Consider the following 23127-nt stretch of genomic DNA (forward strand, 5'->3'; position numbering starts at 1 on the left):
TCTCTAAGGAATATATTACTGCAGAATTCTCTAAAGAACATTATTACGTGTGTTAAATATCAGTATTGACTATGACGGAACAATCGGGTTCTCGATAATTCCCTCTGCATACATAAGTAGGTACCTTTTGTGCAGAACGGTGGCGTGAGAGACGTTATTTTGAATTTATGTCATAAAATGTTGTTTGTTATTGACAGAGGATTCGTATCAGCAACAAGTAGTTATAGAGTGTACGAAACGAAGGCAGTACCTGTCATTTAGTGATCCTCTAGGGAGTGATCGGTATAATCGCAGCCATTTTGGAGCAAAACCGGAAATAACATAACCTAAACGTTTATCTATCTCTTTCTGTCAGTATTTCTCTCTCTTTCTGTCAGTACTTCTGTCTCTTTCTATCAGTATTTCTGTCTCTTTCTTTTCTACAGTTTCTTTCTCTGTCTACTTCCGCTTTTGCTCCAAAATCGTGGCAACCAATCAGCGACGATACACGTTGTTCCCATCATTACTGTCATTTCGATTGCACGGACATCTATTGTCCATCAGCGCAATTTCCCTGTGTGCATCAAATGAATCCTTTTAAAGGTTATGTTTGTACCCACAGTTTGTAAATAATGTTCCAGACAATCGCGACAGTAATACAATTTCTACATCCAGTAATGACAGCAACGTGTCAGTTAAAATGATTAATATCACACTTTAAATGTACAACTTTCGTTCTCACAAATTATTATCGCATATAGGAAGCATTAATATATTTGATACTAACTCGTGGTGACACATAAATATCACAAAATGTATATAAAAATTTTCATTATTTCGTGCGTTCTCTGCTTAAATCACGCATGGAAGGTATGTATATACGGATTTCCAAACTTCTGCGAATGTTCAGTTACGAAAGTATAATCTTTACAGGTACCGGAGAATTTCGCCGAAACTGGTCATTCGAACAATTGGGCGGTGTTAGTCGATACCTCGCGTTTCTGGTTCAATTATCGACACGTCGCGAATGTACTGTCCATTTACCGCAGCGTTAAACGCTTGGGAATCCCAGATTCGCAGATCATCCTGATGATAGCGGATGATATGGCGTGCAATCCCAGAAACCCTAGGCCAGCCACCGTGTTCAATAACATCAAGCAGCATATTAACGTCTACGGAGACGACGTAGAAGTGGATTACAGGGGTTACGAAGTTACCGTGGAGAATTTTGTTAGATTGTTAACTGGACGGTTAACACCAGAAACACCGAGGTCAAAGAAATTGCTAACAGACGAAGGATCTAACATTCTAATTTATCTCACCGGCCACGGCGGGAACGGGTTTCTAAAGTTCCAAGATTCCGAGGAAATTACTAGTCAGGAGCTTGGAGACGCGTTGGAACAAATGTGGCAGAAGCGGAGATACCATGAAATTCTGTTCATCGTTGATACTTGCCAAGCGAGTTCAATGTACGAGAAGTTTTATTCGCCAAATATTCTGGCGGTTGCTTCTAGTTTAGTGGAGGAAGATTCCCTTTCTGTAAGTGATAAATTTCACCTTCTGATTGCCACTTTTAATTGAATAATATTTATCACTTAATATTTATTATTTCCTTCGATAGCACCACCTGGATCCTGCCATCGGCGTCTACATTATAGATCGGTATACCTACTATGCATTGGACTTCCTAGAAAAAGTAGAACCATCTAGTACTAAAACATTGGGAGAGTTTGTAAGTTTCTTAAAACGAAATTCTACGCTCAAATGAAATTTACTGATACCTTTTCTTGTAGCTGAAAGTCTGCCCCAAGCATTATTGCTTATCAACAGTAGGAGTAAGGAGGGACTTATTCAGAAGGGACCCTGATAAAGTACCAGTCACAGATTTCTTTGGATCGTTGAGGCCTATAGAATTAACCACGACTATAATGAACGTTTTGCCTGTGAAAGTAAACAGTACGAGAGTCGTCGAGCCGGAAAGAAAGTATTCGTACGTCGCGCAATTTCCCGATGTGTCGCAATTTGTGTAGCTTCTAGAAATAAATGCCCCATTTACGAAAGAGGACGATTTAAAAGCGTTTGAGGAATGTGTAAATAAATAAATTAAAACCGGGCATACAAGTGTTTATGTTAATAAGTTCCTGAGCCGTGGTAATTATTTTCTACGCCAACTTACTGGGTAAATATTAACGTCATATGATTATACTATAACAATTGGAACACGTGCTTATATCATCCTTGAGTCGGCAGGGAAATCATGGCTAGTAAAAAAATGTCAATAAAAGCTCACACTGTGACTCAGAATTATGAAATATCGAAGTTTACTGTTTCTTAAGAGCAGCTGGCGTAATAGATAACGGCATTCCACTGTACTGTTTCGACACGTGATAACGGAACAAGTATTTTCTAATTATGAAAAAAGTTTTGAAATATTTTCATGTACAACGCTCGGTGGCTCGAAATTCGTGCGATCTCGATTCTTTTCGAATAAATTATCCAAGATAGTTGATAGACGTTTCAAATAGGTACTGACTAAACAGCTTATCGCGATCGTCGATTTAATAGGAACTTCACCTTGTCCTAGTTACACTATCAAAGTAAGTTGACACGCTCCTAAAATCGATTTTTATTATTTCGAAGTAAAAGAGAATGTTAGACAAATGCCATGGATCACTATCCTGTTGCAGAATAAACGTTCCTTCAAGTCCAAACTTTTCTACAGATGGTTCTGAATTTTCTTGTAGAATATTGACGTGCCCTCGCTCTGTCAAGGTAAGAATATTTCCAACATTTTTATCTCTGGTTTGTTTATGGCAGGACGGTAATGGTAGTAAAAGCCGATTTTTCCAGCGCGTCAGCTTACTTTCCGCGGCGAGTGTACGTGAAAATGGTCATGGTCAAACGTTATATTTTCTGGAATTATCTCTCGCCGCGGAGGAACTCGCGACGTCTGTCTATCATCCATGAAGGAAAAAATCTGATTCGCCGTAGCGTCAGCGATGAAAATATTAAACATTTCTGCGTATCGTTACGCATTAATGCCCGTTACTCTTATGTGTATCAGTCTGTCAATGTGATAGACGAAAGCCTGCGTAATGATTTTATGGAGAAGTCGCACATATATAAGTATGATATCAGTCACAGTGAACGGCAGTTAGTGAAACAGCGACTTATAGTGTTGTACGAGAATTGGAATCGATCTGCCTATCCGCGAGCCACCAGGGAAATTGTGAAAATCTGTGCAGAGTTCTATCCTCCAAAGTGAGTACCTACCTCGTTACAGTTGACACTCAGCAACGAGGTGATATTTTAAGTTCATCGGAGCGTTATAAGCTATTCACAAAAGGAAACCCCTCCGCCTCGTGACATCATCGCGTTCATATTACATATTCGAAAATACACCCGTTCGCAGATAATAAAAGAGATTAGAAATTTCATTTATATTCTGTCTTACACTTTCCATAAAGGTTGATTAGGGCAAAATCTTGAAATTGATTTTTATGGATTTATGTAGGAAACCTTTGTATGTAAAAACCTAGTTGATATCTAACCGGACTTAACAGATATTGAGAAGTCCGCGAAAACACATTTTACCCCTTTTCACCCCCTCCCGGGTTGATTCGGGCAAAATCCTGAAATTGGTTTTTAGACATTTGTGTGGGCAATTTTGTGAGTAAAATTCAAGTTGATATCTAATCGGGCCTAAGAGATATTAAGGAATCCGATAAAATACATTTAACCCCTTTTCACCCCCTTGGGGGCGGAGTTTCCAAAAATCCTTCCTCAGTAGGCGCCTACGTCGTGAAAAAAACGTACCTTCCAAATTTCACGTTCTTAGGTTGAACGGTTTGAGCTGGGCGTTGATGAGTCAGTCAGGACTTCTCCTTTTATATACATAGAGTAGCTGACACATTACCCGGTTTCACCCTAGAATTATTTATGATGTTTCCACAATGAAAAAGCATAAAAAAATAGGCTATAATCTAATCTAGGACGTATGTAATGTATATTCAAAATTTCATTGAAATCCGTTCAGCCGTTTAGACGTGAAAGAAGCACAAAACCGAGAATGTTTCACTTGTATGTATTAGTAGGGATGTATATACGTACTTCTTTCAGATGCGCCTCTTCATGTCCTGTCTGGTCATTGCCCTCGCATTGTGCACCTCGTCATTTGCATACAGGATAGACGATAACTACATGGAGGTTCACGAGATTGACCCGAACACAACATCACGGTCACCTACAGGACAACTACCACCTCAGGACCCCGCGGTGAATTCCTTCCTGACGGCTCCTCTGCTGCCCATCTGCACGAAGGAAGGCTACTTCCGAGATCCTTTCAACTGTCGTAAATTTTACTACTGTCAATACCCCGATGCTGTGCCAGGTGCTTTCTACTGTCAGTCTCCTCTAATATTTAACACCGTCACCAACACCTGCGATCATCCCGAGTTCGTCCAATGTTAACAAACTTCGATCGTATATCTCTGAAGCATCTAGCGTGCGCGTGCCTGTGTGACTGTATTTATTAATCCCTGCGCGAACCCACTGAATGTCTGCGAGTAATTTGTTGCGTTCGTATTCGTGATAAGAATCGATGTTTGTTTGTGACAGTTAGCACGCTCGATAGTAATCTGTCTATCGAAACTATAGAATCGAATGTTCTCCGCGGTCTAATTATAATTTATTTAGTATAAAAGCTTCGTTTTGTGATTTGTACGTGAGAATTAATGTGCGCGAAGTATGAATAACGAAGCGATGGTGCTTTTGTAAAGAAACTATCGCGCGAAGTATTCCAACTAAATCGGATGCGCTTTTTATCCAAGCAGAACACTGCTTGAGAGAGCGATGCCGGATATTGTAAAATAAAATACAAGCAGCAATAATACAAAACGAAACATTCAAACTTATATAATTCCAGCGAAAGTCTACCCTGGGATCTGCGTTGATTTGAGATAGAACACTCGCCCGGCTACAATGAATCATGGATTTTATTTGTTATATAATAATATCTACAATAAAAATACCACATCGTTTGAAAAACAATTTTCGTTACAATTATACAGTAATTTTATATAATAATATAATATTTAGGTTTTCGTTCCAAATAAGATGCAGCGATGAACATACACCTCGCAGTGGGAGTGAGAAAATACATTATTATTTTTTTTTTGTTGCAAATTCCACATTGATTTCTTCACTCAGTGTTACGCGATTTTCTCTCTTTTTTTTTGTTTATCTCTTTTGCAAATACGCCAACGAGCACACTCGGAACGACACATCGGCGCGCCGTGTCGCGCCTCTTTCTCGCGGCCTCGCGCTCGTTCCGCTCGTTAATATTACCCCGATGAAGAAGAAAAGCTTCCGCCCGCGGGGGCGCAAAGGAATTCGTTTCGAGTGTCTCGTTCTCTCGCTTTCTCTCTCACTCTCTCTCTCTCTCTCTCTCTCTCTCTCCTCCTCTCGCTCTCTCCTTTTTTTTGTTATTCCTTCGTTTTTACATATTTCGCGCTCGCGCACACTGGCCCGCCTCCGTTCTCCCTTTTCTTTTCTTTATAGTGAGATATATAGAAATATTGGACTAGAGTTAATCCAATCTTTTTCTCTTCCCTATCTCTTTCTTGTAACGCGAGCCCTCCGCTCGCCTAATTTAACTACACTTAGTTAATAGTACCGTAATGTCATCTCAATATATATATCATTGTATTAGCTGTCGTAATATATAGAAAATACATATAACAATTATTTAAATGACTCACAATCAATCATTTTGTTAGGGCGCACTTGGTATGTGTACACACGCCCTGGTATCCGTACATATACAAGTGCACGCATACACACATGTATACATACATATTTCATATATATTTATATATTTATATTAATCGGTGCGTTAATTTTACATGATATTTTTTTTTTACACTCGTCGTACAGAGGGAGGAAAAGGATGGCGAGAGGGATTCTATGAAAGGGGGGTGGACACTCTGGGGGTAGGTAAGGGTCAGGGACAAATAGACCTCTCACACATTTACATTGTCTTTGTCGTACTATAGTATTTTAAAGTGAAACTTCTCGGGACTTATGCGATATCTTACAAACACTTCTCTCCTTTGTCTATCTTGTACTGTTGTACGTATCCTCGCCCTAACGAACTGTCTTTCTCACGCCGTACCCTTTCCGTCCGACGGCGGAGCAGCTGGAATCTCTCGCTTCTCGCGAGCTGCGTCGACCCCTGTTTCTCAATCCTTAAAACGAATGGCTCTCCGCATCTCTCGCGCTCCGAGCACCGGCGAACGCGTTCGCGTCTTTCGCCCCATCGCGATCGATCTCTTCCCTTTACCGGACGTATAAACATTAACCGTGCATATTCAATATTTTATACATTCAGATTACGGGTTCTGTCGGTGATCCATTCCGTTCCGGAGGCACAACCCGAACCGCCTCGATTCGATCCTTTGGCTGGCGCGTTCACCGAGCATCCCCGAATCACCCTCCCCGAGAATGTCGAACGTTTCCTCGCGGTACAAAGGGGTGACGTTCATTTTGGTCGCGGGGGACGACAGGTTTTCGACAGGAGCCGCGACCACTGGCCTTGCCAAGCAACTGTGCGCGAAGAATCTTCTCCGAGTTCCGTCGTAACTAGTCACCCAGTTCGCGGTATCGGTGAAACTTTGATCGATGGCTTCCTCGAAGGAAGTGCGCTCATTGGCACCACCGACTTGTGACACGCGGGCGATGAGGACCGAAGGGTTTCGAGCGCTACAAAACATTTACCGGGGTTCCACCGGGGGAATCGACATTTTCATTGACATCCATCGCGCGAAGCTGAATCACGATGCTTTGGAACTCCTCTACGGACACTTTACGCGCTACTGTGCACAGGAAAGGATCCTCGAGCACACGCTGGCAATGGAAGGACGAAAGGTACCGCCAGCGTTGCTCCCCTTCGCCGAAGTATCTAAATTTTCGCCTACGGTCTCTAGTAACGCATCGGGCTCTACAAATCATTCGATTAAAAACGCTCTCGAAGCCTCGTTGATAGCTTCTATCCCCCTCTTATTATCCATATTGAGCAGAAAGGTATTGCTATGCGGTTGCTCGTCAAGAAGAATTTTGTCTTTTGATATGTCAGATGTCTAGCTCGCTCCTCCCTTGTCTATCCGTTTCACAATCCCCTATCGTGCCTTCGCGTTTCGTCAGCATCGAATCGCAGAGCTTCGAGAGTTCGCGCGCGGATCGCGAGGGATGAATCGATCGGTCCAAGCTGGTCTCGAGCCTGGACCGGGGAGGAAGTGTTCCACGCGATCGTAATCCTAGGATGGTTGTTCTCAGCTGGCCTTCCCCAGCACGTGAATTCAAGTTTCATTTCCTTTATTCGTACATTTTACCATCAAGTGTTTTACCAAAAACTGTTATAAAGAACCACTGAGCTAAGTACGCAGGATTTGCCCCCGAGTAAGGGATACTTCGACGAATCCTCGTGAGTAACAGAGAAAGAATGACACGCGAGTGAAACATCGATCTTTTACACACTTGAAAAATCCCATTCTTCTCGCTGGAGGTACAGATAAACAACTGTGACATTTACGCTCGGTATGTACACACAGGGACGGGGGAACAATGACGACAGATGAACGGGGATTAAATTATCGTAAGAAAATACTTGTCCAACCGCCACGGGATGATCCGATTGGCAGAGGACGCGCGCCGATCTTCCTTCCCTTCGCCGTCGAAATCGCCGGACGCGAGCGTGCCCGGTACGAGCTACCCGATCAATCCAATCCCAAAATTCTCGCGTTGTAAAAAGCAATCAATACGCTTCGCGCCCCGTTGTTCGAATAACGATCAAAAAATAATTTCTATTTAACGCTCCGTTCGCTCGACGCACGGGTGTCGAGGGAGGACTCCATCTCGATTCACGGTCAGCGAATTAAATCGGGTGCTTCCTGCCTGTCTACGTCGACCTCGTCACTTAATACTGTCCACTTAACACGTACACAAAAAATTATTCACGCAGCGTCGACACCGCTGTTGAGCGGCACCTCGGCCGATCTCGGCGATCGACGCTCGCGTCTAAGGTCTGTGCATTTTGATTTAGAGCTTCAGCCACGCGGTTAATTCCGTTTCACTGCGTAATACATACACCGATTCCCTTTATTATCCGTTTACACAAAGTAACAGCTAGCGCGTCGCGAGCTGAAGCGCGCCGTGCCTCTCGGAGTCCGATGGTTGCCTGCTCGATTTCGAGACTCCCGATCGCTTCTCGCGCTCCCTTCGATCCGAGGGCAAACTGCGCTCCCCTCGCGCAAGAATGCACCCGAGAGTCCACGTCACACGTCACCGATGGCCAATGATCACCGTTTTTCCGCTGCCTCGCGCGATTTGCCGCGTCCCCTACGTTTTGATTGTCAATTTTGATTCTCCGACTGGCGACCGTCGACCCTCGTGAACAATCGTGCCTCCCGCGCGTGGTCGCCTCCGACTTCTTACACTTCTACGCTGAGACGCGATCCGTCGAGGATATCGAAAGGGCGGGGGTGGGAGGGGACGGGGGGCAGGGCGTCGAAGAGGGTGGTTTGCTTATTCTCGCATTCCAGGGGGACACGCATTATAAAATCCAGATATTCTTTATACAGGGACATTATTGCATACTACACGTTCGCCGTCGTGGGCTACGAGGCACCCCGTTTACTCGCCTAATAGTGTCTAGCGCGCTTCAAAAGACGTGTGCGGAAGAGGAACGAGGGGGTTGTCCGGCTCGACGAGCAGGAGAAGGAAACGCAGCGGCGAACGACACGCTCGAGGTCCCGCGAAGCGTCAATCACCCTGGGATCGCTTTTGATTTTAGCACTGGTGATCGATTCCGGAGCGTTGCTCTTGAAACCGATGTGTTTGATTAAAACGACGATTTGGCACGGTAATTATTGTTAAGCGTTTCGGCCCGCTCTGCCGCGCGAAAGCCGCGGCCGTTGATCGTGAACGGTCACGATTCGAGATCACTTCGGTTCACGGTTTTGATGGGCTTGAGCACTTTGTACGATCTTTCTTGATTTTCATTGCTACGTTTGATTGTTTTCGTGTCTACCACGGTGACGCGGGGGGGACACGGGGCGGTTCCTTCACCTTCGCAGAGGGATTTTGATGAAGCTAGTGTTCTGTTCGTGTAACGCGAATAATTAAACGATGGTTCACGGATCGTGTATTAAACTTTCAAGAGTGTTCCTAGCCGTCCGAGACCATCTACATTTCCCAAACAATGCCGCTGCTGTTAGAGATAAATTGTCTACCCTAAAGTTCGATCTTCTAGAGAACAATAACCGCTAACGCTTCGAACGAACGCAAACCATACGCAGTTGTACTTAGCTTTCCGATAAATCGAAGTTCGTCCGGTACGCGTGATCGCAAACACTGTGCAGAGCAATCTTCTCTAATTGTCTATTACACAGGAATTCCTTCTGCCTCTCTGCCGTCGCTGTTTGCGATCAAGCTCCCTCGCATACGAGAGCTTCAAAAGGAACATTGGGAGCGTCTCCCGAAATTAACACTATGGCACCCTTAGTCGCATTAGAATGAGCTTGGATATTCGATTGAAAGACAGGGTTCACTTTCTTGGCACCCGTTTATCTCCCGAGTCGAACGAATTCAAGGGATTCAAGCTCGAGCCTCGCGTAGATCGTTGGCAAAATCAGAAATAAGCATCGTGCCTCGTATCCGCTTTCACTCGCAATCGGGCGTACCTGTGTCTACCTAAGGGACTGGAAGAGGGTGTCGCGGATGGGGGCTAATACTTGGGGCCACGGAATACTTGGGCTCCTTAACGAATTAATACTTTCCGTACCTTCGTTCGTACACAGAGACACGCGCATATTTAAGGACTAACTAACGGAGGATTGTCTGCTTAAGGGGTTTCTCATCCGATTCAATGCACCCATGAGGCGGAGTATTCCGAATTGCGGGAAAAAACGCGACTGTCCAAATATCCTTCGAACGTTTGCTCCCTCCCCGTCGTTCTTCCGAATTGAAGAACGATAATCGCCAGCCAATTCGTTCCTTTCCCCCGAGCGTCATGAATGCACAGCTCCCTCGGCCACGACACTTTTCCTATCTACCGAGATGTCTACTATGTACAATCAATTCCTTTTAGACATAGCTAACGTTTCGCTCCTCGTAGTTAAAAGATATACATCGAAGTTGTAGAGTCGCCGGAAAGAAACGACGCGTGCGCGCGTCCGAGCGTGACTGCCTTCACCATCCCTATCCGGCGGTCGCCGCGCAACACGCCGCACACACACGCGCGAAGAGACAGGCTCATCGCGTCCCACTTCTCTTCACTACCACGTTTGCCACCTATCGCAACACCAAACGATTCCCGCTACAAATGAAAAAACACCCCTTCTGCTTCTCTGCTAAGGGATGGGGGAGGGCGGGGGCCCAGAGTGCACCGCGGCAGGAGTGATTCTGTCGTTAACCCTAAGCAACAGGCCCGACGGCCGTCATCCTCGTCGTAGAATTCGCCCCTTCTCCGTTTCCCATCGCAGGAGTCACCTTCGCAGGCGTCGCGATACTGGACGCTCGTTTATGGCCATTCCCGCAATAACGTTCAGGAAGATTCCGGATAATCGAAGCCTGTGGCAGGCTCCAGAGGCTTCGAGTGTCCCCTCTAGGCACGGACTTCAAAACGGTATGATTTTGATATTACGTCGACAAAGCTAAACCGAAACCGATAATCGTACCAAAACAGATGAGTACCGAAACCGTTATAGAACCGTGATAGGCTATTACCACGGCCGTCTGTAGTACAGGACAGAACATAGTGGATTTGGCAACGCTGTCATCAGTCCTATTTGAATTTTTCTGAAGCCTTTCGCGCGTTATGTCACGGCCGGCTCTGGTACCGGTCGGAACACAGTCATCGGACTGATGCTTGTTCGAAATGCGGTGTTGCAACTTCGTAGTGTCCGGCCTGTACTACCAGACGGCCGTGCTATTACCGAAATCGTTAAAGTACCGAAACCGAAATAAATACCGGTATTTTCCGGTCCTTCTTTCGGTGACATGGTAGATTAAAGTAATATCTTCATAACCCTTATTAATTCGAGCTGTAAAAACACCGACGTAACGTAATATCTTTTTATAAAAATACCAATATATTAGTATACGCTTAGCGTATAGATTCGTGTCTAATAATATTTTGAAAACTGTACTAAAATCCGAGATCCGAAAAAATGACCGGTAAATATAGGTAAATATACCGGTATTTGTGTATTTCGGTTTCTATAAAGGTTTTGAAGATGGAACCGAAAAATACTGGTATCATACCGGTATTTTCAGTTTCGGTAGAAGTCCCTGCCTCTAGGTGTCTCGATACTGCTTAAATTGTCTCATGCGTCGAGTAAAAAATCGCTAAAGCGTCACGCTGAACGAACTTGTTTAGAGTGCAGTACGCACTCGTTATAAGCCCGTTTCTACCATGCGTTGTACGCTCGGCGGCTACCCCCACCATTTCTTGGAATCCTTCGGACGAGAGTGGGAGAACCCGAGAACGAGCGAGAGGCTCTTTCGTTTCCTCTCGCTCGTTCTCGGGTTTTCTCACTCGCGCCATTGGCCGCGCGGAATAGTGTCCACAACGCGTCGTACGCCCGCCGCCAGCCCCGTTCGTCGAGCTTATAACGAGTGCGTACTGTACAATGTTATGAATAGGCTTGTTTCAGAGAAGATCGCACTGGCCATGAGGGTGGAGGAGCGGAATTGATCAACTCGAAGGTTCGTCGTGTTACAAACTTAGGCGACTCTGTTTTTTTTTTATACCTTAGCTAGATAATTATTGTTTAGTTACGTTCGTTGATGTTCTCGAAAGGTGATACGTTTAAGTTGATACGACATCTTCGATATTCAGCGACGTATTGATTATTGAATAAAATAAATTTCATGGCCAATTTTCGAGCTTTCTGTAATTTCAGTATAAGAGGTACGTAGATTCCTCTGCATAATAATTACGCGGTACAAACGTGACGTCGTGACGTTAGTTTTGCCTCCAAGCTGATCTCACGGTGCACTGTCATTAATTTAATCACGCTTACGAGCTTCCCCATCCTTCTATACTTTCAACTTTTCCTACGGGCGATTTCCGTTATCGATCGCGCCCGACTACATCGAAGCGCAGTATAAGCGCGTTGCAGAGATAACGCAGCCCCGTCGACGGCACTCTCGCGCATCGATGCCGATCTCTCCCTTCTTTTCTGTCGGGCAGTGGAATTTTTCGCGCGGGGGGGTGGTGGATGTATCGAAATCGACGCCGGAGCGTGGAAGAAAAATGCGCGACGGACGTAGGCGCACAGTGGCACTGCCAATGTGCTTTGGCACATCGTTTGGTTCCGTCGGGACATTCAATTTACGTCTAGGAGGTCTATACGGCGCCGGTGCCGAAGGGAAACGTCCTCGCGGTGGTGTACAGTGTCTGTACGGTGTCCGCGCGCTTCGTTTCGCGCTTAAGTAACATTGATCTATCGTTAAAATGCCGCGAAACGCTTCTTGGAAGCGATACGTCTCTGTGTTATTGAAAAATACTGGCCGCATTTTTAAAAAACCGCGTGTCGAAAAGCTGCGGTGACGTTACCCTTCGCGCACGGCGATCAGCGCGATCGGTTCGAGGGCCGCGTGGAAGGAAAGTCTGCGAACAGTGATTCGCCTTCGAACCGGGATCGTTAAATCTGCAACGCAACGACGGTCGAAATTAATGTAGACAGAGGTTTGAGAGACGATCTTAGGACCATAAAAGGAAGAAAAGAAAAGTTGCTCTCCCACCGAAGAACACGTCTCGCTTTCCCTAGTGCTCGCATAAAAGAATCTTCGATCTCGTATCCTTTTTTTCGTCTCCCCTCTGTCTCTCTCTCTCACTCTCTCTCTCTCTCTCTCTCTCTCTCTTGTTCTCTCTCTTTCTCGCTTCCTCCTAATATCGTAGTTAAAAGTCAACGATTAGTTACCAGAACACAAGGCACTTGGCTTACACATCATTCATATCATTTTTTTTTTTTACTTTTTTGTTTATTCGCTTGCTCATGGTATAGCTCGGTGTTGGGATAGCTTGCGCAAGACCCTCGGCGTACGCGTGACGAATGACGCGGAACGTCGACTGACTTAACAAACGCAGAGGAAGCACAATCGTTCGACAAGCAATTTCTATATCTAGATAGCGCGGATGTCACTGAAAAGTAAATAACACGGTGAACTCTGAGAGAAGCCTCGTAGAACCTTGGTGCCCAAGATTGTGATCGTTATTTTCCGATCATAATCCGGGAGCGAGTAAAAGTCACGGAGACAAACTCTGGCGTTGGGAAGCTGCGATTTCTCTTTGCACTGTGCAGGAGACAGGATCTTTGCCAATTTGTTCTCGAAATAAGAGTTCTGAAGATACACCGCATTAACGCTTCTCAAGTGCCGTTTTAAATTTCAGTTAACAAAGCGTCAGATCATCCAGCAATCTCCGAATTAAAAGCACCATGAATTAACATCGATTAAATCGATCGTTCCGCGTCTCGCCGTCGACTAACAAAGCGTCTTGCGGCGCATGATGGAAATAACACGCAGCAATCACTCACAATATCAATAGAAGAAAATAGTCATATGTATATATATATATTTATATAATATATATCGCCGCACATATATATATATATACTATTTATGCAATACAGTGATAATACATAAACGCATATATTTGTAGGCAATAGACACGTGTATGTACCATTACCGTATATCCTTGTATATATAATATATATTCATTTCATATATCCATCATATATATATCCATTTATAAACGACGGTTAGATTATACATTACATCTGAGTATTAAAACATCTTTCTTTCTCTTCTCCACGCTCTAGGTTTCCCGCGACAGTGGCATTACGTGGTTGGCGCTTAATTACTCTTCTGCACTCGTGAGCCCGGGTTTTCGGTAGTTCGTATTTCGTAACGTGATCGAATGGACAGACGCCCAGCAGAACAGGCGAACCCTTCGATCGGTACATCGAAATATCGTCGACGCCTCTAGATCGATTCGCAGGTTTGTCGACGGCTTAAGGATTTTCTCGAAAAAGCATCACTTACAGCCGGCGATTTTCTTAAAATAAATCTGTTTCGCGAAAGATCGCTGCGCGGAGAAGATCGATCGGCGCCGCGAAGATCGTTTTACATGGAAATTAACTCGCGAGAGATCGGTCGATAGCCGGACGATCCTTTTCCAAGAAGATCCTCCCCCGTGGACCATCGATCAGCGATCGTTTTAGGAATCTGTCGACGATCGTCTCAAGAGGAATCGATCAACGATCCGCGCGATACGCTTCGGGCGTGCCCGACGATACCGATCGAAGCAATTCCCCGTTTCTCAATTCGATCGGTCCCCATCGAGTCGTACGACGGTGTCGCGAAGCAACGCTTCTTTCCCCAAACTCCTCCTCCTCCTCCTCGTTTCTTTCGCTGCGTACCGAACACCCATCGCTCACGATCCGGGAGCGTTGGGTTTCCATTTGAACGAACGAACATCGAGACTCAAGCCATCGCTCCCAACCTCCTGCACCTACTCAGGCTCTCATATATGTAAACATATGTGTATGTGTAAGTACTTATATACATATATACATACAGATATATCATATTCCCACGTATCTATACACATATAGTAATAATATAGCCCCGTCAATATTCAATATGTATATATGTATATATCGAATAAAATCATATTTACGCAATATAATGTATAATCACTAGTCCAATGTATAATTAGTATCGCTTCTTCAAACGTAATACTGATGCGCAGACGCTCGTTGTCCCGGCTAAGCCGATTATCTTCGTCGCCCTAGTTCCCGTCTTCTCGGATCTCCTTAGTATTCCTCTTCTCTCTTCGCCGTGGGGGTCGTTCCATCCATCCTCGTGCTCCGCGTTTGCTGCTTTCGCCGGACCTCGAGCACTCTGATTCTCTCCGGGCCGATCACCAAGTCACGCGCGCGCGATCAATCCCCGTGGCGTCAGGCGGAGCTGCCGCCGCGAAGGAGCACCGCGAGCCTCGGCTGGGAACTCGATTAAAATGACGAAAGCAAGTGGTTACACACAGCTACCGACAGACTAAGGGGGGACCGCTACGATTTTCACGAGGCAGCGCAACTGTGCAGGCCCGCGGTGTTCGTTCCTGCCGTCACCGAGGGGCCCTTCGGCTGGAATCGCGCGCGCGTCCCTCGAGCATCGGCCCATCGACTTCCGTGCCTTCTTCCTTGGCCGAAGATCAATGTGGCGGAGTCGCTAGTCGGGGGGGTTTCGAGGCCTCCTCTGGGTTAGGTCTTTCTGCTCTCTTCTCCGCGGTGGAAGAGACGATCGGTGCAATAGGCCAATGGATTATTCCGGTATTAGGCTGCTGCTTTCGTTGGCGACTCTTTACCACATCGCGCTTCCAATTGACTGAACTGTGTGTAAGTATGTATACGTGTAAACCCGCGCCCCGCGGTTGCCTGACGCAAGCGGACTCCGTTCGAGACACTTGGGGACGTGAGTGGAGCGCGAGACGAGGAGGAGAGCTACCGGAACTAGAGGATCTGGGGTCTACGAGGGCAACAGATCCTGGTCACAGCTAAGGACCTATGCGCGGTAGCCTCCCACGAGATAAGTGAACGTAACGAATTCGAAATCGATCCCGGGGATCGATCGTGCCCCTTCGGGGGTCCGCGGCCAGGCAACCACGCGGCGCGTCGCATCCAGGCTCCTCGAGGCGGAACCTCCCTCGGCCAGCTGTAGTTAGCGCACGCGTATCTAACACGATTAACAATATATTGTCCATATTGCTTATGGCACCAACAGTTTTGAGCGATATCATTGCACATTTCCGGTAGGAGAGGTTCGTACTGGCTTCGCTCCGCCGGCACCCGCCCCTCGCTCTCGGCAAAAGACAATGGGAATCGGAGCCGGGCTCGCTGAAGAGGCCGAGTACGCGACGAGGACACTAATGTATACGAGCTACTCTTACAGGTAAGAACTAGTTGAGCAGAGAAGTGGATAAAAACAACGACAGTGCGGACGTGCACGCGTCCCACCGAATATACATATATATAGGTAATTTATATATATGTATATATTGCTACCGAGCACACGCGTCCCTCTTTCACTCTAATCTCGTAATTATTGCGATATACCGTGCGATATAGGAAATGTCCGTGTCACATGAAATACTGTGTACCGTGGCTACCCGTTCGGCAATGAAAACAGTTAACGGTAGATCGGGAACGACCGGGGTCCTCTCGCGAAGACCGAGGGGGATTGTTCGTGTCTGGTAACGGAACTTAGGGGTAACGGAGAGTCGTGGTGGCGATTGAAGTTCGGCACGACGAAGAAGACAGGGACGAAGGTTTCTAACAAGTGGCTTTGTGCGAACGAGATCAACAGGTTCCCGATGACTCTGGTAATCCATCCGCGTCTCGAATTGAATTCGCTTTCGGCTATCATGTGAAACGCGACATTACTTTACGTATTGCCGTGGCTCCCCTACAGCTGACCATGCTTCGATACATTTAAAAACACTATTAACAATACAGTTATTTCTCCTTCGTTCACTCCGTTCTCCGTAGTAAAAGTTAATAGAGAATAGTATAACATCAAATAGAAGAGTATAAAGAACCATGCTGGCGTATAGAGATAGACATTAAAGTAGGTAATAGGTGAGAGGACAATAGATTACGATATCAATAATTCATAATAACTTTTCACCTCTTTTTTTTTCCTCCTTCTTTAAGAGTAATTTTTTCTCTCGCGTTGAACGTTGATGATCATTTAGTAGACTTTTTTTTTCTCTTTAATACAGTATCTTGAGCACATTCCTCAGGTGTATAACCACGCTACACTTTCTTCACCGAGTTGTACCAATATGTCCCATAGCGTTAAATTTCATACCGTCCCTTCCCACCGGCGAGCAGATTGCCGCTGCATCGCTCGCGCAATCGTCAGCAAAGCCGTAACAAAATACAGACTCGAGAGTGCTCTAATGCGTCTAATACCGTGAATTAACTAGAAGAATTGACAAGTAATTTATTATCTTCTGCGTGGAGAGCCGAAACTAAATCTCAGTTAATAATAAACTACCGCTAAATACGTTTGTGCGATTTCCCATTCGTCTCGCTCGAAAAGAAGACGCTCCGAAACGAGTCTCTTAACGTTAAAGCTCGAAACGAACAAAATTGTACTAACTGAGCGTGTTCCGTTTGATTGTTAGTCGATCTTCGTTCACTAGATGTTATCAACGACTCGATTAAATGGCAGTAGAATATCGGTACAACTCACTAGTTGATGGCACGGGTCCGTCTATGTACAAATATGCAACACCATATACCACATACCATTTAAATACATCACATATTTATCATTTTTTTTTTTTGCTTGTTATATATATAATCTCCATACAGATATACTCTTTTCTGTGACGTGGAGGGACTCGTTTGTACAATTCATGCATAACTTCGTTACTGTTTCATTGCTTCGTTTTGTCGCGCCTTCCCTAACTTTCTGAGTAATCAGCCTCCAGGGCCACCCTCCCTGCTCACGTTGCTCCAAATCCAGAGTGTCGTCAACTTACGGAACCGACTACATATTCCAAATGTACGCGCCCTACGGCTTTTGGCGAGAGTCGATGGAAATTAATACACTAACTGGGTGACTTCCGCGGAAACGAAAGCTAAACGTTTTTTGCGTTACAACAGTGTTTCGTTCGCAGCATCGTCAATGAGACGCAAAGTTCATAACACAGAATCAATGGTAACTAGGTCGCTGAGACCGAACTTATCGAGTCACTGACGAGACGCATCGTTCGCGACAAGTATTTTGGAATTCCTTTCACTGAAACGATATTTAAATCTAACGATCATTGAATTCGTCGCCCTCTGGATTTGATCTAAATCGCAACGCGCCGACGCTTGGCTCCCTCCGTCTTCCCTCTTTAAACCGCTAGCTACGCCGTTTTCCTTGAATCTCTAAGTCTGATTAACAGTTAGATTACATACAATTAATAATTACATTAGTAGAAACTTAGTTTCTGTAACAAGTGTATTGTCTTAAATGATATGTCTGCTAATTTTGTTGCATTCGACCTTATGCCACCGAGCCGCGCGCTCGGAATTCCATATAACAGTTTTACACCTTAAAATCAACTTATTTTTAAGACTCGACCATCTAGGGATCTTATTTAATAGTTAAATATAGATTTTCTAAGGTTACGCTCCCATTTCTCCCTCTATTTCCCTCGTATCGCCAGCCGGAGGCCGTTACTCAGAGTTCGCAAAAACGTTAGTTCTTCAATGGTCACAAAGAAGTATTTCCATGGGCCGTAAATATCTACGATACCGAAGGAAAATCAGTAAACCAAACAAACATCCGAAATCATCGAGAACAAAGTACTGTTTACTCCACGTTTTTTTTTAACACATTGCGAAGGGGAGGCGTGGAACTGTATTTTTTTTTTAAAGATACTAGGACCCTCTGCGAGTACTTCCTTCGATTTTTAACCGATTATCTGAGAAAGAAAGCTGTCGATCAGCCAGTTTTAGTGAAAAGTGCCAATTGGTAACGGTTGAATTTAAATGCCCCTCGAACACTACGAATACCCCCGAACTGCAACGTGTTAACAGAGTATCACAGTAATTTAACGTTCTTTCCTTTGTGGTATATGCGAAATCAAATCGGTCAGATCCTCCCCGCGCGTTTTCATTCCCATGTTTTCGTTCGATAGATAGAACGGTGCCCTTGGTCATACGCCTTTTACATCGGTAATGTCTTTTGCCTGCAAATGAACGAATACTGCGAATGTTTCGTGTGGCCGGAACGTTTGTCGTCTAGATCGCGTTTACATCATTTTCTCATTTAAATCGTACGGGGATGAAAAGGGGGAAACGCAAGACACACACACAAGGGACAGACAAATTCACGGGAATTTGGAAAAGTCCAACGTCTCCTCGAATTGCCGGAAGCGTCGATCTGCGATCTTTTCTGCTTATCAGCATTGTCCGCTGCGAGCGCACGCGAACGTAGTCTTTATCTCGCCGACTAAAAAACAAGTGGAAGATTCAAAGTCATCCTTACAGTGTTCTCGTTTTCCGCATCTTCTTCCCCCCCTTAAAACTTGGCAGATTCTTTAAAGCATCCTCAGTCGCTTGCGTCTCTTTTTTTTTTTGTTACACGTGAAAAGTTTAAAAAGTTAAAATGTATATTCGTGATTTATTCTTTTTTTTCCCCTTTAACCGGGTAAAAGTTAATAAGAAGAAGAGTGTTAACAGTAGCAATAGTTTTCTTTTAAAGGTAGAGTCAGAGCAGCTACGACGGGGGGATACTCTCGAAAGACAATCCGGTGCTCCCACCGGTGGAAAAACTTAGCAGTTACTATTCCTCGTCTTATTCCTGGTGTCAAACCGACGTGCATTCTGTCCCGGAATTTAACGCGAAACGATGTTCCCATATATACACGAGAAACGTAGCACAACTAAAACAATCATGGTGAAATTCGTCGTACACTTAATCGAACTCCAATGCTGAAAATTAAACGAACAAAGTCTCAAAACGAATTCTCAAGTTTGACCTCGCGATGCTTGTTAAATAAAATTTCACTCTCTTCTCAAATATTCCAAACAGAAAAGAAAAGAGACTATGCACCTTCTGCAGGTCGAAACACGAACACCCGCATCGCGTAAAAAATTAAACAGAACAACACCACGAATACAAATGACGGTTCAAGGCACCTTACATACGGGAACATCGTTGCTTTTCTCGCGAAACTGAGCGAAACAGTAAAACAAAAAAAAGGAAACCGAAAATGGATGAAAACTTCACGACTCACCGCGACAGTTCCTCCGAGAGTTTCGCCCCCTGTAGTCCCTAGTAAGGTAGAAAATCAAGCCAAGTATATATACTTTATTCCTATATAGATCCCTCCTAGAACAACCTAAAACCTAGCCTACGTGTTTTGCATTTTAAAATTTCACTTTGAATTGTACATACAGACACTGACGTTTAAATATATGTACAGACATGTACACGCGTTATGTACATATATAGTATCGCGATCTAAATGGATCCGTTTAGTCGAATATCTTGCGATTTCTTCTCTCTGTATGTAATATATATACGTGTATATACCTATATATATATATATATATATATTACGATGTATGTTACAGTCGGCCACGACGACACGCGCTCGATCGTCACCGAGGTGAAACTTGAACAACTCGCCTCTCCTCTCCAGAGACACACTATCCTCGACCTAAATCTACGAATCATTTTCAATTACATCGATCTGTTTATACATATGTATAATCGTGTGTGGTGTGTGTATGTATACATATAATATATATTAAAATTTATTCAGACGAATATAGTTAATATATTATTAAGTAACAGAGGTAACAAAAATCGAGGGGGTTCGTGGGGGCGGGGGGGGGGGGGGTGGGGGGTGGGGGTGAGGTTCAACAAATCTACGAACGATTTTCCGTCGCAAGGATCGCATACTTATCCCAGAGATTTAAATACGCTAACGATAATGTTATAAACTAAGTAAAACTAGAGCGAACGTGCAACAATTCGTAACTCGCGATTGCGCGGAGGCTCGCGCGCGAACCGTCCGACGTGCCGTTTCACCTTGGGCCCCGTGAAAAAAATGAAGAAGAAGAACGGTCACAAAGAAGACTCACTTTCGTCGAGCCGAGGCGGCCAATCGCGCCCCAGCGCTCGCCTGGCGCGATCGGGCCCCTCCGTCGTCTGGCTCGGTCGTCTCGGTCCGCGGGCGAGCCCCGCTGCCGATAAATCAAGAAGAGGAAAGAAGGAAACAATCTGAAACATCGAAAGAATGACAAAGAGGCAACAGATAACAGTAATGTCTTGTGGCACAATCTGGGAGCATCCTTCGCGTGCAATAGCAATTAGGTACATCGAGGACCGCGACTGTCGAACGTTACCAGCACCCTCGTCGTGGATGAACTCCATTTCCCGTTCGTTCAATTATCATTAGCCCCCGCTGGTCGCGCTCTCACTTAACTAACCGCCGCGCGCCGCGGGCGCGTCGCTCTTGTAGGCCATCGCCGGACGAAACACGCTTTCGTCCGCGTCTCGTCGGATCACGAGAGCAGAAATGGAAGCAGGCGGGACGCTGCTCGCGCGCTCGTCCTCCGTTCCGTTTCAGTGGACTCCTCGACAGATCGCTGGGTCGACTGTCGCGACTTGCGGTCCGTGGCACGAAAGGGGGGGGTGGACTTCCGGTACCCTGTCTCCTCGTTGAACAGAGCCTCGACTACGACGCTACGGCGTCGCGGGCACGAGAGGGCCCTCTGTCGTCGCGAGCCGCCATTCGATTCCAGATAAAAACTAGAAATCATTTGTGTCCACGCCACGGGCCCGCGGCGATAGAGGCGCTCCTCCCTGCCGTCGCGCGCGCTCTACTAGCGCCCGTTATAATCGCGTAATGTTACGTAACTTAGTATGGCTGGCCTGGCAGAGAACTTGTTCCGCTTCGTTCCAGGTCCGTATGCGCCGCGTACAAGAGGTATTCTCGTTTTGGAACTATCTAGCGTGGAAGTCTTCGTTTTCTTTTTTTTTTTTTTTACTTTTGCCTAAGGTTCGCCGCCTCCCGGACCCCCGGGAGGGGCAAGGATCGAGGCTCGACGGGGTGAGGGGGGTGGGCGAGCTCTCTCCACGTGGTATCGTGCTCGACGATCCTTGGACGATCGCGGTCGTATATGAGTGCCCGCCTATATAGCTCGCGCGACCGTAATTACTTTCCTACTGTAAACCGTTTTACAGCCTTCGTTAAGGTAACTTAAGTTTAACCGGTTGGGCACCGTCCTATGGCGGCCTGAGCCGCGTCGGGTTGTGCCATAAATGCGCCGTGCTCTGTGCGCCGGTGTCGCCGTTGCTGGTAGGCAGTGGCTGCTGATTAAAGTCTGTCGCCTGCGGTGAAACGTTCAGCGAATGTTGTTGCTGCTGTTGCGCCGGCTGCTGCTGCTGTTGCTGCTGCTGCTGGCGCTGTTGCTGGCCGGGCTGCTGGGACTGGTGCGCTTTGGATTGCTGCTGGACAGGTCGCTTAGATTCCTGGCCCACCGTATCGGGCGAGGGCACCGGCCTGTGGGATTTCATGTGGGCGCTTCTGCTTTTCACTTTGTTGAAAACTCTGCAAGACAGATCGAACGACGGCGTCAGGCGGGCGGTTCGCTCCTAATCGGGCGCGTGGGTGGTCGGTATTAATCGCCGAGAGTGGCAAACACGATGCGTTGGGAGGGTAAGTAGCATACGGACTATGTGACGGGGGTAAAATCTGCCCTTAGGCGAACTCGTGCGCTTTTCGTTCCCCTCTTTGTTTCGTGTCGGAAAGGTTGCACTTATTTGACGGATAGTTGTCATTGATCCTGGATTGCGGTCGACGTTTACGATTGCTATGACGATGTATGTACGAACACTCAGCTAATTAATGACGGATCATGCGTGTGGTATGCTGTAGTGTTAATTATCGATTCTACGCAGTGATGCAAGCGCTCTAAATATTTACTGGCGGGATTGCTCCGCCTTCGCGTGTTGCGAATAATAACACTGTATCAGTGTACATGAACGGGGATCGTAAAATTAGATGCAATATTGACGATCGAGATAAGGTTGGCGACGGAAATGAAATTTGGAGGGAGCAATTAACTAGCGGCGATGCAAATCAAGGTTAGCAGTGGATGTGATAGAAATGTGAAAGAGATGCGTGTTTTCGAAGGTGCTGCTCGAAAAGGAAATGTTTTCCGCATGGGAGAGTCATACGCTACTACGTGATATTACTTTATAGCAATGTCGTGATAATAAACATCAAATTGCACCGTATTCTCGGTTTATATGCACACTGATGCTTTCTGCTATGCAATGGGTTACTAATTATTAAACGTATATTATTACGTATTTCGAAGTAAGTAGTTCGAAATTGGCTCTGTTCGAGCTGACTCGAAGGAAAATTTAACGACAAAGTTAAAGGGAGCATAATGCAATGTGCTTATAATAGTTTCTCTAAAAGTTAGGAGAGGATCACAGTACATATTGTAAAGAATGGTGCGACAAGTACATAAAACGTATCCAACTTGCTGCCACAGAATAGTGTTG

General features: G+C 45.6%; 3 protein-coding genes and 1 long non-coding RNA gene across 14 annotated transcripts in view; 3 read left to right on the top strand and 1 right to left on the bottom strand.

The window, feature by feature from the left end:
- The first annotated feature begins 545 nt into the window (after window positions 1-545).
- LOC143368447 (putative GPI-anchor transamidase) lies at window positions 546-2090 on the top strand. Its single transcript, XM_076811199.1, has 4 exons — window positions 546-849; window positions 913-1518; window positions 1601-1711; window positions 1773-2090. Exons 1-4 carry the CDS (start codon window positions 793-795, stop codon window positions 2007-2009), a joined length of 1011 nt encoding a protein of 336 aa, XP_076667314.1. The 5' UTR covers window positions 546-792; the 3' UTR covers window positions 2010-2090.
- Window positions 2091-4098: 2008 nt separating this feature from the next.
- Window positions 4099-4449, top strand: LOC143368006 (uncharacterized). Its single transcript, XM_076810301.1, has one exon. It carries the CDS (start codon window positions 4099-4101, stop codon window positions 4447-4449), a length of 351 nt encoding a protein of 116 aa, XP_076666416.1.
- Window positions 4450-15855: 11406 nt separating this feature from the next.
- On the top strand, window positions 15856-20619 carry LOC143368458 (uncharacterized). Its single transcript, XR_013085239.1, has 2 exons — window positions 15856-15993; window positions 20181-20619. It is a non-coding gene; the product is annotated as an uncharacterized LOC143368458 (long non-coding RNA).
- LOC143368432 (uncharacterized) overlaps window positions 18870-23127 on the bottom strand; it is a 539066-nt gene continuing 534808 nt past the window's right edge. For 9 of the 11 annotated variants that reach the window (XM_076811154.1, XM_076811153.1, XM_076811150.1 and 6 more), the window contains one exon: window positions 18870-22165. In XM_076811154.1, coding sequence (XP_076667269.1) covers window positions 21841-22165 — 325 coding nt within the window. In that variant the 3' untranslated portion in view covers window positions 18870-21840. The remainder of the gene's footprint in view (window positions 22166-23127) is intronic. The other 2 variants (XR_013085235.1, XM_076811160.1) reach the window with 2 other exon arrangements.

This window comes from Andrena cerasifolii, chromosome 4, assembly GCF_050908995.1.
Source record: "Andrena cerasifolii isolate SP2316 chromosome 4, iyAndCera1_principal, whole genome shotgun sequence".
Taxonomy (NCBI): domain Eukaryota; kingdom Metazoa; phylum Arthropoda; class Insecta; order Hymenoptera; family Andrenidae; genus Andrena; species Andrena cerasifolii.